This window comes from Sphaeramia orbicularis, chromosome 16 (genome assembly GCF_902148855.1).
Source record: "Sphaeramia orbicularis chromosome 16, fSphaOr1.1, whole genome shotgun sequence".
Lineage (NCBI taxonomy): Eukaryota > Metazoa > Chordata > Actinopteri > Kurtiformes > Apogonidae > Sphaeramia > Sphaeramia orbicularis.
Genome location: NC_043972.1, coordinates 53,996,762 through 54,014,001, shown reverse-complemented (window position 1 = coordinate 54,014,001; position 17,240 = coordinate 53,996,762). Strand labels below are relative to the sequence as shown.

Below are 17,240 nucleotides of genomic sequence, written 5' to 3'. Positions count from 1 at the left end.
TTCATGAGCTGAACGCAAAGATCTAAAACTTTTTCTATGTACACAAAAGGCCTATTTCTCTCAAATATTGTTCATAAATTTGTCTAAATCTGTGTTAGTGAGCACTTCTCCTTTGTCCTTTGCTGAGATAATCCATCCACCTCACAGGTGTGGCATATCAAGATGCTGATTAGACAGCAGGATTATTGCACAGGTGTGCCTTAGGCTGGCCACAATAAATGGCCACTCTAAAATGTGCACTTTTACTGTATTGGGTGGTCCAGGGGGGTCAGAAAACCAGTCAGTATTTGGTGTGACCACCATTTTCCTCGCACAGTCTTCTTCATGAATTCTCTGAAACACCTTTGGAGATGGCTTATGGTAGAGAAATGAACATTCAACTCACAGGCAAAACCTCTGGTGGACATTCCTGAAGTCAGCATGCCAATTGCATATTCTCTCAAAACTTGTGACATCTGTGGTATTGTGCTGTGTGATAAAACTGCACATTTTAGAGTGGCTTTTTATTGTGGCCAGCCTAAGGCACACCTGTGCAATAATCATGCTGTCTAATCAGCATCTTGATATGCCACACCTGTGAGGTGGATGGATTATCTCAGCAAAGAAGAAGTGTTCACTAACACAAATTTAGACAGATTTGTGAACAATATTTGAGAGAAATAAACCTTGTGTGTACACAGAAAACGTTTTAGATCTTTCAGTTCAGCTCATGAAAAATGGGAGCAAAAACAAAAGTTGTGCATTTTTATTTTTGTTCAGTATAGTTAGACTTTCCTGCCAGGCTGAATGGTGTTCTCTAATTTAGTAAAACGCCATTTTCCCTTGAATTTTCGGGTATGCTGCTTTATGTGGCAAGTATGAGAATTAAACCAGGGAGCACACTTCTCTTGTATTATAATCTTATTTTTTAGTGGAGCAATCAGATCTAATGTTTTTCGCAGAGAATCTGCTGTATTATCAATAAACTCATCAACCTGAGATGGATTAAAATTGACTGAATTGGTTGAAGAATCCGCTGTGTAATTCAGATGCAGGATTACATTAAGCGCTGATGGGATTTCCTCCTTAAATTTAGATATAGCATGGTCTGTTAAATGTCTAGTATAAACGGTTTTTGGCAGGGAGGGAATCATTGAGTGACAAAAATTCAAAAGTTATTAAGAAGTGGTCAGAGAGAACAGGATTTAGCGGGAACACTATTAAGTCTTGAAGTTCCACACCATAAGTCAGGACTAAATTGAGGGAGTGATTAAAACGGTGAGTGGGTTTATATACACACTGACTAAAGCCTATTGAGTCTAATAATGACATAAATGCATTACTGAGACTGTTGCTATCATCGTCCACATGAACAATGAAGTCTCCAACAAAAATGACTATCTGTTTTAAGGACTAGACTGGCTAGGAACTCTGCAAACTCTGATAAAAATGCAGTGTATGGATGAGGAAGACGATACACTAGAGTAAATAGTATAGACTGGAGCGGTTTGTGGATTAGGTTGGATAGGCTAAGATTAAGACTTTCAAATGAGTTAAAGTTTGGCTTAGGTCCTCCTCCTCAGCCTGAGCCTCGAGGAATCTGATTATTATGGTGACTTGGAGAGGTAGCTTTGTTTTAGGACACATACTCCTCCTCACAAAGCCAGGTTTCTGTCAGATAGAATAAATCTATATGATAATCTGATATAATATCATGAATTAATACAGCTTTGGAATATAGAGAGCTAATATTCATGAGGCCACATTTAAATTTCCTGTCCTTTGGGACTGTTGGTGTTGATTTTTATTAGATTTTGATGTACAGCTTTTTTTGTCTTTAACTTAACGTGTTCAGGGGACAGACACAGTCTCTGTAGGGTTTACAGTGGGTAGCTGCTCTGGAAGCGCAGAGAAGTGTGTAAGACTGCGACTCTGCATCCCAGTCTTAACTCTGGGTCAAGGTTTGGGGTCAGAAATAAACCTGGCCAGGTTTTCACTAAGGAGAGCAGTGCCATCCCAAGTGGGATGTATGCCATCTCTTCTAATAAGACCGAGTTTCCCCCAAAATGTCTGCCAGTTTTCCACAAACTGTATGTCATTAACAGGACACCACTGAGACAGCCAGCGATTGAGTGAAGACATGTGACTAAACATGTCATCACTGGTCAGGTTAGGCAGGGGACCAGAGAAAATTACGGAGTCCGACATACTTTCGGCATAGGTGCCTACTGACTCAATATTAATTTTGGTGACCTCCGACTGACGTAATTGTGAGTCATTACCAACGTGAGTTACAGTCTTAAAGTATTTAGGTTTATCCTTAGCCAGCAGCTTTAAATAGGATTCTATGTTGCCAGCTCTGGCCCCTAGAATGCATTTGACTATGGTCGCAGGTGTCTCTTCTGGGTGAAGTACAGAACTTCACATTCCGTATTATAGACCTGCCAATGACCAGAGTTTCATTCTCATCGCTGAATGGGAAAAACTTATTGGAAATGTGCAGTGGTTGGTGGTGTACCTGAGGCTTTTGCCTGCCACTATGCTTCCTTGGAACAGTCACCCACTGTTCCTGTTCTCCCGGCTGCACAGGAGCTGCTGGGGGACGGCTAACCTGAGCTGGTAGGTCCGCTCCGGCTAAAGGGGCCTGGCTACCTGTCACAGTTATCATTTCGTTCATAGAGCCGACCTGAGCTTCCAATTAGCTAAGCCTCACTTCCATGGCTGCAAATATCCTACATTTGTTACACATACCGTTGTCACTAAAGGAAGCAGGTGAAAAACTAAGCATCTGACACACTGAGCAAGACAGAAGAGGAGGAGAATGGGAAGGGAAAGAGTAGCCATATTAGCCCCTAAGCTGCCGTAGATTAGTAACTGGGACTAAGATGACTAAACAGATCATAAGAGGTTGCCGTTTGTGTGATCGCTTTCACTATCTGATTAAAACTCTAATAACTGGCGAATTTCTAAGACGCAAGCAATCTAAAACAGCATCAGATATAACCAGTGATTCTACAGATACAAAGCAATGGGCTCTATGCACAACCCCACTACTTCCTGAACTTCAGGTATGTTCTTTATTTCCTGTCTTTCATTATTGGACACACTGATTAATCCAGGTGTGTCTGCTACTTGTTGGGACAACTGATTGATTAGACACACCTGGATTAATCAGTGTGTCCAATAATGAAAGACAGGAAAGAAAGGACCCACCTGAAGTTCAGGAAGTAGTGGGGTTGTGCATAGAGCCCATTCACTGCTGCAACAAACACACAACAGGAAATGATGCAAGACGCTTACCGCAGTACGTCGTCATGAGTCGACAGTCAGGTCAGGTTTGCTGCTCAGTCTCTCGAGGAGATTATGGCCTCAGCATCTCCTATATATATCCTTGTTTTGTTTCTCACTTTGTCACAATGTATTTGCGAATAACAAGATGCCTTTTAGGTTGAGTAACGTCAGATATTTGTGATCAGAAATGTTCCTAGCTGCAGCTCAGTGGGAACTCACAACCTGGATGCCCAAACACTATTGACTTAGTGATTAGGAGATAGGCGATGGGCGGAGCATCAGGCCAAAACACAAACTGACAACATAAACATTACTTGTGGGCTGACACTTAGCTTTTCAAATGTGAATATTCTCAGCATTTGAAATAAACATGATTCCTTAATTTTTGGTGAATTTAGGGCCCTTTATGATTACTTGGAACATAATTCTGACATACAGCTCCTTTACCTCTTATAACTTTATATGAGTTTTAAGAGATAAGATCTCTTTCAACCGACTTTGGGTCAGCAAAGTAGTATGTCACTGTGAAAAAAGTGACCAGTTCCTGGACTACAGCCATTGCTGTTTACATTAGCAGCAGGGGTTTGGGCACCAAAGGGTTTTGTGATGTCACACTACCCATCAGCGTAATAATAATAATAATAATAATAATAATAATAATAATAATAATAATAATAATAATAATAATAATAATATTAGAAAACATTTTACCAACAGTAGGGCCTTTGCTCAGCCCTTGGGCCCTAATAATACCTTGAATTGCTCTGACTTTACTTTCAGTGACCAAACTAAACATGTTTTTGCAGTGTTTTGTGATTCTGTAACTATTTATAGAATCTGCCAACACTGGAGAGAACCTGACATTTTTCAACATCTTTCAATTTCTCTGTCATTATTTGTTATTTTCTGGTCTCATACAGGAAACACATCTCTTAAGGAGAAACCATCAAATATTGGTTTTGAAAATATCCTGTTGATTACCTAACTACTTAATTTTGTCTGTCTTCTTAATCTGATCCTGAAGAGATGTGTTTATTCTGTTACAGTCCATTGCATTTCAGTGACCACCACTTCTTTTTCTTTGTGTTCTGATATAGAAAGAAGCCAAGGGTGGACTTAAAGTGAAACCTAAAAGTTGTATCTGGCGAAGATCACCTGATTCCAGCAAACATGGATGGAGGGTCCACCTGTGACCAGTGTGGGAAGACTTTCACCCAAAGGGATAACCTTAAGACACACCTATGTGTCCATAGCGGAGAAAGACCATATAAGTGTGACCAGTGTGGGAAGACTTTCACTGTAAAGGATAGCCTTAAGACGCACCTACTTATCCATAGTGGAGAAAGACCATATGCTTGTGACCAGTGTGGGAAGACATACATCAGAAAGAGTGACCTTAAAGTCCACCAACGCACCCACGCTGGAGAAAAACCATATGGCTGCGACCAGTGTGGAAAGGCTTTCATCAGAAAGGATTTGCTTAAAATCCACCAACGCACCCACACTGGAGAAAGACCACATGCCTGTGACCAGTGTGGGAAGACTTTCCGCCATGCATCTACGCTTACAACACATCTACGCATCCACAGCGGAGATAGACCATATGGCTGTCAACAATGTGAAAAGTCTTTCACTCGGCTCATTGACCTTAAGACACATGAACACTCGCATTCTGGAGAAAAACCGTATGACTGTTACCACTGTGGGAAGTCTTTCACCCGCACGACTGATTTTAATAGACACCTACGCAGCCACAGTGGAGAAAGACCATATGAGTGTGACCAGTGTGGGAAGACTTTTACTCTCAGGAATAACTTAAAGAAACACCTACGCATCCACAGTGGAGAAAGGCCACATGAGTGTGACCAGTGTGGGAAGACTTTCACCCAAAAGAGTCAACTTAAGAAACACCAACTCATCCACAGTGGAGAAAGACCATATGGCTGTGACCAGTGTGGGAAGGCTTTCACCGAGATGAGTAACCTTAAGTCACACCTACGCATCCACAGTGGACAAAGACCATATCACTGTGAACAGTGTGGGAGGGCTTTCACACAGATGAATGGGCTTCAGGCACACTTACGCATCCACAGTGGACAAAGACCATATCACTGTGAACAATGTGGAAAGACTTTCGCCCACATGAATAGTCTTAGGGTACACATACGTATCCACAGTGGAGAAAGACCATATTACTGTGACAAGTGTGGGAAAACTTTCCCCCAATTGAATGGACTTCAGGCACACCTACGCTCCCACAGAGGAGAAAAATCATAAAACTGTGACTGGTGTGAGAAGGCTTTTAGAGCCTTGTGCATTATTTTCTTACTATCATGTTCACTGCAAGAAGTTGATGTATCCGTGTGATAAGTGGTCATCTAACTTACAAGTGTCACCAATGGACCTATGCTGGAGAGAAACTTTACTAGAGCATATTTTGTGACAGATGTTTTATCACAGGTTTACAATGTACCAAACAAGAATGTGTCAAAAATTTCCACAAAGGACAAAATCTGAACATACTGCTACTTATGGACTTTGCAGACATTTAATCAGTCACTTGTTGTTGTGATTAGTGACGGAAATTCCAGCTCTTTGTAGAGAGCTGATTCTTTTGGCTCTTTCAGCTCCCAAGTGGCTCCTCAGATTTTTTTGTTGCTTAAATTCATTACCAAATTATATGTATTGAGTAAAATGAATTATTCATTCATTCATTTTCTGAACCCGCTTTATCCTCACTAGGGTCACAGGGGTCGCTTAGAGCCTATTCCAGCTACTTACGGGCGAAGGCGGGGTACACCCTGTACATTTTGCCAGTTCATCACAGGGCTGACATATAGAGACAAACAGTCACTCTCACATTCACACTAATGGGCAATTTAGATTAACTAATTAACCTATCAGTGCATGTGTTTGGATGGTGGGAGGAAGCCGGAGTACCCGGAGAGAACCCATGCATGAATTACTAATATAAAAACATACATTATATTAGATGTGTATTATTTAAATGGATTTATTTAATACCACAATGAACTGCTGCAAAAAATATATTATAATATAATAATCCTACTATAATGGACCTTCTGTGTCTGGCGCGCATTTGTCCGATTGATGTCCCATCAATGTTGCAGCAAAGGAGGGCGTTTGTACGGGTTTTCCTCAGCCTTCACACTATCGATCGCCACCAAACTCGCCAAATGAATAGAAACATTACCCAGCTATCTACTAGGCACAATTTTATGTCCGTATTCAGATGTTGTCAAGTATTCTGGGTGATTTTATCCGTCCTGGCTCGCTCAGCTAGGCACGACAGATGTGACGTTCGCGGATGACTCCAGACTTTTGAACGGCTCTTTTAAGCGAACGATAAGAACCAATTCATTGTGAGCCGTTCGTTTGCGTGGCGTTCTTATATTCAAATTGCCCACACTGCCTTCATGCTTCACCTGTGTGCCACATGAGTATGAATTGTCCATGCTGCCTTCACCTAAACGACTAATGACGTCTCTGAGTTTGAGTTGTCCGCAGCACACCCAATTCATTTGAACGCAGCAATGTGCGCAGCTAATTTAGGGGAGGAGTTATCAGTGACAGTTAGACTGACTGGACTGGAGACATTTACTGCTGTATCCAGGAGGAGCAACTGAAGAAGGTGGATATGTGGGATTAACTGGGGGAGCATTTTGTTCCTATAAATGCACATATGCATTCATGTGGTGGAAAAGCCGGGCCCTGGTGGACCCCAGTCCAGTGCAAAACAAAAAGAAAAAGCAGCATCCAGGCAACAGTTTAAAAAAAAATCAAGTGCCTCAGCTTTTAGGGGTTGACCCTGTTTCTCCTTTCTGTTATGATCTGCCCTGTTTTGGAGAAGATTCTCTCTGAGGGGACGGATGTTGCTACAATACACAGTCTACATGCCATCTTGTGTAAGACACAGGTAGACTGAACAGTTGGACTCCCACCAGCTCAGTGCGTTTTCTGTCACTCATTTTTCTTACCGTTTGTAGCGCATGTAGTGTCTCTGCAACCTCTGTCTCCCTCCCTCCTGTTCATGTGCTACTTTGTTGTGTTCCGCATGCTGTGTGTATTTAACCCCTTCTCACACATCTTGACCAATGACATTCGCCTTTAACAGAAAAAAAAACGAGAAAAAAATAATTGGTTCTCAACAACAGGAGCCGGCTCTTGGACTTGATTTGTTCGCGACCGACACATCACTTGTTGTGTGTTTCACAATTGTTTCTACAATTGTTCTTTGCAGTTTAAGTTCAGCCCCCCGAGATGTTGTACTCTTTTTTTGTTTTTTTTTCACCAACTGTTCATGTGTGAATTACCTGTTGCACAACCTGAAGAACACCACTTGTTGAAGGTGTCAGAGTCCTGAATTCATGTGGTTTTGCATCAGTTATAAACAACATGATGAACATAATATGGTTAAGACAGAATGACTGTTGAGCAGGGGCCTGTTGCACAAAAGTAGGATGAATGACTGAGCTGGGTTCAACAAATCCAAAACAAGACTTTCCAGCCTTAACTGGTTGCACAAAGACCGAGCTAGGATGAGCAGGCACGGATTCATCAAGCAGGTGAAAACAGTCCTGGATCAAAGCGCACATGCAGCTTCCTCAAATAGGCCCTCCCATTGATCACGGATTCACCGATTCACAGTGGCAACTAGGGTGGCGTACTTTTCCCCATCGGAGGCAGAAATCCTCATGGAGGCTTACAAGGAGGTAAAGAACCACATCAAAAAGAAAGGCAACACCGCCACAGTTATAAAACGAGAGAAAATGTGGCAAAGTATTGCAGACCACCTGAATGAGTAAGCAGTGCACAAAATACACACTCACTGCTCCACTGAAACCATCACAATTACAATCCAAATAGTTAATTAACATCTCTGAAAACATAGTTGTACTCTGATTATGAATCAGTTGAAAGTGTAAGTGAAATTGAGTGCAGATGCGAGTGAAATTGTGTAAATGTACCTCCATCAGACTGTAGAACTCTGATAAATAGATGAACTCACTGACTTAATTCAATTTCCGTTTGGGATAAATTAAGTTCCTCTTATGTTATGTTATGTTATGTTATGTTATGTTATGTTATGTTATCTTATGTTATCGTATGTTATCTTATGTTATCTTATGTTGTCTTATGTTGTCTTATCTCATCTCATCTCCTCATGATTCATAAGGATTGTGCATTCATGGAATGAACAACACAGCTAAACGTTTGGGTAATGCCTCCCAATAATTTGCCTTAATCCCCAGTCATACACTTGTGACTTGGCAGAGTAAATACCAACAGGAGAATATTGCAGGGGATTTAGGCACATTTTTTTGGCTGGTCAAGGATAGGTATACACGTGTGGTAAAAAAATTTAAATTGTCCCCCAATACTCTATTATAGCTGATTTTTTAAAGCAAATTTTGTCTAATTTTTGAAATTCCTGTTGACAAAAAAGTTCCAGCCAAATGAAGACGGTGAATGTACTTGGTGAGAGCATATCTCAGAATTGCAATTTTCTCATTTTTTGGAAATATTGAAAAAATTTGAAAAATAAAATGTACGAAGTTCTTTGTTCCATATTTTAGTTTTTATTATGTGTATCCAACATGCTGTGGTCAGATTTTTACACTACCTTTTCCAAAATTAAATTTTTATTGCGTGTAAAGTTTGGGACTTGGGGATTTTAGGCATTTGATCCATTATCATTTATTCATTCATTTATTCATTCATTATCAATTACTGTTTTTTAAAGTTTTTGATTGTTTTACTTGGAACTGGATAGTGAAAATTATAGAAAGTAAAGGTAATTGTACACACTTTAAGGTAGCTAATACAAATTTTTTATATATTAAAGATAACTATGTGAACTTTTCATGTCTTTTTCTTTAATCCATGACGGACAACAATCTTACTTACACTAAATATTGTACCAAGCCATCCTGAGCACATGGTCACATAACATTTAAGTGAACCAAGTGTCCACAAATATGAACTGGAAAAGCACTCAGAGAGCGCAGACTTCCACCAAGGCAGATCAGCCCCCCACCCCCCCAATCACCACCAAAATTTAATCATTTGTTCCGTGTGCCAGTCTCAACATTTCCTGAAAATTTCATCCAAATCTGTCCATAACTTTTTGAGTTATCTTGCTAACAGACAGACCCCGATGAAAACATAACCTCTGCCATTCCTTGGCAGAGGTAACAAACACCAACTTATGTACTGATGAAGAACAGGGTGAATCAAAATTAGTCAAATTTATTCCCTCTTTAGAATTTATTAGGTATATGTATCAAAAACATTGGACGCATGCCCAACAGAAATTTTGGTTCAACTGAATTATCTAGAATTTTTTTTATCCAGTTTTCTTAAAAATGTCCTCACAAGAATACCTATATGATTTATTCTGTGACATGATTTCATGGCCTTTTAGGTACCTATAGGAAGTAGTGGTTTTATTGGCTTTATTTGTTTCACACTCCTACCAAATGAGGTAGAGAATTGGGTGGAGGCTTCTCTGTCTGACTTTATCTGATTGACTGTTTAAGTTCCCTCCTGTGGATATGATCAGTGAGATTTAAGTTCAAAATGCACAAACTGTAAAATTTTGTTAACAATGATAAAAAAAAATAACATTAAGGTTCTCAGCTTTACCTGTTTCTTGTATTAGCTTTGTTGTATATAATAAAGTTGTAACTGGAAACTTATCTGTTTGTTTTCTTCCAACACAATACTCTGTACTTTTGAGGCTATAGTCTGTTTTGATCTGTTACTCAGTGGACAATTTGATCCGTTACTTTCTTTTGCCCCGAATGAAATTTTAATTATGGCACAACACTACAACACTAACTGGTGTCATAGAAACACATATTAGTTAACATATTTAATTGTATTTTGTGTGAAGTTTTGTTGGGAACAGGGCATTTTAGCCATTTGTGTAAGTAAAAAAAAAAAAAAAGGTGCTTTTTTTTTATCCGTTACCGGGCTTATTTTGCCTTTGTTTTTTAACCACAAAATCATAATTTAAGTAAATCATTATTCTTGCCATATCAAAGTACTGATAAATATGCATCAAAATATGTTTTGTAAGTTACTTTGGGTTATTTAGTTGAAACAGTATACCCATTTGAACAGCAATTTTTTTTAATCCGTTACCGCTTGACTAGGCTCATATATATGAGATCTGTCAGCGCCTATCACAAGGTGAGCCACACAACCTCTGTTGAGAACCACTTCTTAAATCATATCTGTTTCCAGTATGTTATTGTATTTCTAACGTTGTCATGATGAGGTTGCGTATTGAAGGTGAATTGTCTGGTGTGTTTCTGGGGGGTCAGGGGGTCTACCTACCAGCCTTTTCTCCTGACACCATACACAGACCCACAGGAAGCACAGCAGACCTACAGTCATGCCCATACCAAGACAAGGGCCAAGATAGAAATGACCTTTGACTTCTTGAAGGCACGCTTTCACCATATTTACCACTTAAAGATCAGCCCTTTGAGGTCATGTGACATCACTGTGTGCTCCACAATGTGCCCTGAGGAAGGAGAGGGACAGCAGCAACATACAACAAGCAACTGCAGAGAAAAAGACAAAAAAAAAAAAAAAAAAAAAAAAACACAAAACGAGTGAAAATGAAAATATAAAAAGGAAAATAAGACATTAGGTTTTTGTATAAATATTTATAAAAATAACGAATTTGAATTAAAATTTGGTTTGGCTTTACAGTCGGTAACTGCAGAGAAGTGTGTGCGTCTACAAAACTGCAGTCAAGTATGAGATTTGAACCAGGATCCTGAAGTTACCCTGCAAACCTTCTACTACACTGAGCTGTTGAAGCTCATTTTGAAGGTTTTAACTCTACTTTGGGTGGTGGACTCCAGAAACTAAAGCCTTACCTTTTGACCACTGCATTGCATTGATAACTGTTTGAATAAATGTTTAAAATACCTTGAAATGACTCTGGATGGTCATTTTGAGAAATCCAGAGTGCTTTTTGAGTCAATCTGCAACATTAAATCTGGAACATTTGAAACATATTAAACATAGCAGTTTTTGAAGTACATACTACAGCCTTACCTCTTGATCAGTGACCAGTTTATCAGTTGATGATATTGGAATTAATGCTGGAAATACTTTGAAATGACTCTGGACAGCCATTATTTGTAACATGAATCACTTTTGGAGAAAACTTGGAACATTGTCATAAATTCAAGTTTTGAAGCATGTAAAACAGCTCAGTCACATGATGACTGGAGGTGTAAATGACCAATGGCTAAACATTTTAAAAACGCAATGAAATGCGTCTGTACAACAATTTTACCAATCCCAGACACTTTTTCAGCAAATTAAAAAATTGTCAGAATTTTTCATTTTTGAATCCCATAACCTTACCACTGGACCAGTGTTGACCATTGACCATGTCTTTACAGATGGAAAGGCCACTCATGTAATTTGTGTTCATGCCATATCTCTTTCTTTCTTCCTGTCATCCATTCCTGGAACACTGACCTCACATATTTAAAAATGTTGGAAGAAATGAAAGGAAGGAAGAAAGTTATGAACTGATGTGAAATGAGTGGCCTTTCCACCTTGTTTGATAAAATTCCAGTCTGTTCTTGTTTTCAGTCACATGACCCCTGTCTTTACCTCCTCATGTTTCAGAGGGGTAACTACATGTCCCCTCTGACCCCCACCACTGGGGATTCATTTGAGCTCCAGGACACCTGCTTGGAGTACGAATCACTGTTTAGAATTTTCCCTCACCAAAAAAACTTTGTGGCACAATAAAAAAAAACTACATGGGTTACATGCAAAAGAACTTTACTGTACATTTTCCACAAGAACATTTTAACTGAGATCCCGAGATATCTCAAGTACAAGTATCTCGGGGTCTTGTTCACGAGTGAGGGAAGGATGGAGCGTGAGATTGACAGACGGATCGGTGCAGCGTCTGCAGTGATGCAGTCGCTGTACCGGTTGGTTGTGGTAAAGAAGGAGCTGAGCCGAGAGGCGAAGCTCTCGATTTACTGGTCAATCTACGTTCCTACCCTCACCTATGGTCATGAGCTTTGGGTCATGACCGAAAGGACAAGATCCCAGATACAAGCAGTCGAAATGAGTTTCCTCCGTAGGGTGACTGGGCGCACCTTAGGGATAGGGTGAGGAGCTCAGTCACCAGGGAGGAGCTCGGAGTAGAGCCGCTGCTCCTCCACATCGAGAGGGGCCAGCTGAGGTGGCTCGGGCATCTGTTTTGGATGCCTCCTGGACGCCTCCCTGGGGAGGTATTCCGGGCATGTCCCACCGGGAGGAGGCCTCGGGGAAGACCCAGGACACGTTAGAGAGACTATGTCTCTCGGCTGGCCTGGGAATGCCTCTGGGTCCCCCCGGAAGAGCTGGAAGAGGTGTCTAGGGAGAGGGAAGTCTGGGCATCCCTACTTAGACTGTTACCACCGCAACCCGGCCCCGGAAGAAGCGGAAGATAATGAATGGATGGATGGATTTTAACTGGGGGGGGGGCTTAATATCAAATACCACATTAGCCCTGATTTTCTGATGCAACAACATTTTCTAAGCTATCCTTTGTAATTGTTTTTTAAATTTTCATCCAGAAACCCCCCCTCCACCCTGAAAATTACTTTTTCAACCCTGAAAATGTGGGGTTTTTGGCAACTTTCAAACCTTCTTCACTTCTGATGAAGTACAATGTAACAATCTGCTCACGCTGGGCCCTTAAATGTTTTTTTGTGAGGCATGTCATGTCTTCAGAGTGCTTTGCACTACAAAAGGCCTATAATTGTCAAGGTCAAATTATAGGTCAAAGGTCACCCAAATGGTCCAAAATGCATACTTCATGGAATTAAGCTGTTAAAGCTATACTGTATGATGTGGCAGTTTTACACTTTTCTTTTGTCATCTTAAAATGCTCCTAATAAGTGTGTGTCAAGCAAAAATGTAAAAGAAATCCACCAGGTATTGAAACTCAAAAATGTTTAATTCTCATATATTTCTGATAAAATTCTGACCAGTCATTTTATTTGGTCCGAATGAAATAATTGGCCAAACCTGGCTGAGCCTCCTGTCAGTCATCCATTACTGCCGTCCAGCATCCAATCCATTATCGCCGTCCCCGCATCCAATATGTGTCCCTCTGAATCTGACGCTTCACTTGCTGCTTCTCCTGTCACTGACCACCAGGCCCGGACTGGCTAATCGGGAGGACCGGGACAATTCCCGGTGGGCCGGTAAAATATTTGGGCCGCGAGGGCCGGAGTTCACTTTAAATATGCATTTAATATTTTATTTATTTATTTTTTGGGGCCAGTGTTCAGTCATAGCACTGAGTTGATCACGTAATCTGCAGCTGCTGTTCCTGGACCACACCCCCTCTACTAGCAAACTGTTTGTTTTCTTCCTGTTTTTTTTGCGGACACACCGTGACCTGGCGTAACATGTCCTTGCATACGGTTAGTAGCTCTGTACTGTAGCTGTGGAGCATATACCATCTGTGCTCTGTAGGCTGTGGATGGTCAGCTGTGTTTGCTGTTTGAAACATGGATAAAAGAAAGAACAAGGGTGGTGTGGAGAAGGCAAGAATTAAAAAGAGGAAAGCTCTGGAAGCAAACGCAGCCAAATGTGACAAAATCTGCAACTTTTTCACAAAAATGACCTCCGGTTGGAAACAACTAATAAAGACGATGAACCGGGTAAACCACCTTTCAAGTTAGTTAATTATCGAGTCAATGAATTGTGTGGCATTGTGGTGTGTAACATAACGTTATGTAATTTAAATAATAGTATGATACGACGCCCCATAACTGGGAAACTTTGTCTTGTAGCTCCTCAGAGTCAGAAAGAACATCCAGCAGCAGACACCAGCCATGAGCACACAAGTCCAGAGTGGGCAGGTAGGACTGCTCAGAGAGGGAAGATTATTAGAATAAATAGGCTACAATGAAGAGTATGGTGTAGGCCTGTTCAATATGAAAGGTGCTCTGAGATGCTCCAGGATTCAGCACTACATGAATGAAACTGACACCAAGGCTTTGAAAATAGAAGATTTGTGCTGAGAATTATGACCATTTTTAAACTGTGCTTTAGTGTCAGAAGCAGAGCCAGGAGCCAGTAGTGATGAGGGGATTGTTCCTGTCAGGATGGAAGGAAAAGGTGAGCTGTTGGAACAGACTGTGTGAACAAGCATTAGTTCCACTAAAACCACTTTCTATACCCAAACCATAGTCCTGACCTATTTTATTTTTTATTATTAAAAGTGAGACAGTAAATACACAAAGCCCACAACTGAAAGGCAATAGCATAAAGTAATATCAAATAAGCCTGCATATTTTGCCAATGTAAATATCTTAATTAGTTCAGTAAGTCAAAATGTCTGTAGATATTATTTTTTATTGTGATCCAGGTGCAGGCGAGTCTATAGAAACTGGAGGAAGTGTGAAAGGGAGAGCAGAGTCTACTGATGACAGAGGAGCAGCTCAGCAGCACAACCTTGAACCACTAGTCAGAAATGACACAGATGAAGAGGAGTCTGTTGTTAGCTTTGATTGCTTTGCTTGCCCTCAGTCACAGGATACACATATTTTTTTCTTATCATCCTCATCAAACCCCTAATATCACTGTACCAAAAGTTTTCAATAGCATCGATGTAAGGTAACATGTAAGGTTATAATTGCATGATTTTAATAATAATCGGTCGTGATCTAAAGTGGGCCGGTCTGAGGCATGAAACTCCAGGGCTGAAAATGAGTCTCAGTCCGGCCCTGCTGACCACAGTCTACTGTCTAGGATGTGGATGAATAGAACTGAAATGCACATGTGGAAGGGAAAAAATGGAGTTCTTAACAGAAACAACAACTAAGGGGAACAAACAGGAGTCCGATGAATGAAGGATGGAGATAAAAGTCCGGAAGTCTGGTGTACTGGACTAAACAGGTCTGCACAAAGCTCAGCTTTTATGACCGTGGGACTCATACAGGTACATGTACATGGTGTCACACAGTGTAGGATTATGTAGGATGATAAATGTATGGACTATGAAACCTCAAATGTCCACGGAAAATTTGCAGAGGCCACACGTGCACAGTGTGTGCACCCGTCGCCTGGGCATCTCATCTCCGTGGTGCAGTGAAGACACTGACCCAGTACTGCACAGACCAGACCCTTAAATTCAGGGTCTACTGATGGAACAGGGGCTGCGGGCCCGCGGCAGGTGCATGATGTATCTGATTACTGAGGGAGGGGTCCACGGACACACCGAAGCAGACCGGACCTCTGCCTCTGCTTCCTCCGCGCGCATCAGGTGAGAGGAGGAGAGAGGAGGGGAACCTCAGAGCTCAGGCAGAGGAAAGTGGGCGGGGCTTTGGAGGGAGGTGGGTTGTTCATGTTCAGACTTTTACTAAGTGCTGTGAGAAATGCCACATCGGTAGGTATAGCTTTAATGTGGGTTCTTCCAAATGTTGGGCTCAGGTTCTCTCCTCATAACACATCTATTGACCACAAACAACTTCCATTCAATAAGACACATTAAACAGAACTATTTACTCAATGTATTATCCATATAGACATGTCAAAAATAACAAATCGTAGTTTCACATGACTTTGAGATTTACATGTATATGTCCTGTTGTGGCTGACACAGTGGTGCAGTGGTTAGCACTGGTGCCTCACAGACAGAAGGTCCTGAGTTCAATTCTAACACCTGTTGATGGGGGTGGGACCTCTCTATGAGGAGTTTGCATGAAGATCGCAACTTTCACAGTTTCTTTACTCTTTTGTCCAGTGCAATGTATAAATATGTTCATGATGGGCCATTTAATGATCTTGTCAGTGCCATATTGTATCGTTAGAGTACTTTGTACTATGAAAAGTCTAATGTCAAGGTCATGTTGTAGGTTAAAGGTCACCAAAATGCCTAGTTTTTTCAAATATTCATACCATTCTGACATTTCATCAAATATGTCCTCAGTTCTCTTCCCTCTGGTTTCCTGGTGGGATCCCCCCAGGGCCTTTGGCCCTTTCAAAGTCACATTAGAGACAAAATATTGCAACATGCACATTCCATTTGAATTTGCCGCCATTAGTGTGGCGGGAAACACTAGCACACATTTTGGCGGGAATCACCAACACCTCATTCATTCATTCATTTTCTGAACCCTCACCCTGAATCCTCAGTAGGTCACTTGGAGCCTATCCCAGCTACTTACAGGCAAAGGCGGGGTACACCCTGGACATTTCGCCAGTTCATCACAGACTGAACATATAGAGACAAACAATCACTCTCACATTCACATTTATGGGCAATTTAGATTAACCCATATCAGTGCATGTCTTTGGATGGTGGGAGGAGCCAGAGTACCTGAAGAGAAAATGCAAACTTCACACAGAAAGGTCCCACCCCTGTCAACTGGTGTTGGAATTGAACCCAGGACCTTCTGTCTGTGAGATATCAGTGCTATCCACTGCACCACCCATCACTAACACTACATTACAGCCCATTGTCTTGGAGCTACAAGTACTGCAACGGAATATTCTTTCATTTTCTGAACCTGCTTTATCCTCACTCGGTTGTTTGGAGCCTATCCCAGCTACTTACAGGCGAAGACAGGGTACACCCTGGACATTTCGCCAGTTCATCACAGGGCTGAACATATAGAGACAAACAATCACTCTCACATTCACCCTTATGGGCAATTTAGATTAACCAATTAACCTAATGGTGCATGTGTTTGGATGGTGGGAGGAAGCTGGAGTACCCGGGGAGAACATGCAAACTCCACACAGAAAGGTCCCACCCCCATCGACTGGTGTTGGAATCAAACCCAGGACCTTCTGTCAGTGAGGCACCAGTGCTATCCACTGCACCACCCACAACAGGACATATACATGCAAACTGCAAAGTCATGTGAAACTACCGTTTGTTATTTTGGACATGTCTATATGGA

At 41.2% G+C, this 17,240-nt stretch overlaps 2 protein-coding genes across 5 annotated transcripts in view; both read left to right on the top strand.

Moving 5' to 3' along the window:
* LOC115436289 (zinc finger protein 569-like) overlaps nt 1–6,037 on the top strand; it is a 237,241-nt gene extending 231,204 nt beyond the window's left edge. For 3 of the 4 annotated variants that reach the window (XM_030159102.1, XM_030159101.1, XM_030159103.1), the window contains one exon: nt 4,491–6,037. In XM_030159102.1, coding sequence (XP_030014962.1) covers nt 4,491–5,547 — 1,057 coding nt within the window. In that variant the 3' untranslated portion in view covers nt 5,548–6,037. Of the gene's footprint in view, nt 1–4,367 lie in introns of all 4 variants that reach the window. The other variant, XM_030159104.1, reaches the window with a different exon arrangement.
* The window catches only part of LOC115436295 (zinc finger protein 239-like), a 304,587-nt gene that overhangs the window by 276,693 nt on the left and 10,654 nt on the right, over nt 1–17,240 (top strand). The gene's annotated exons all lie outside the window — the stretch shown is intronic.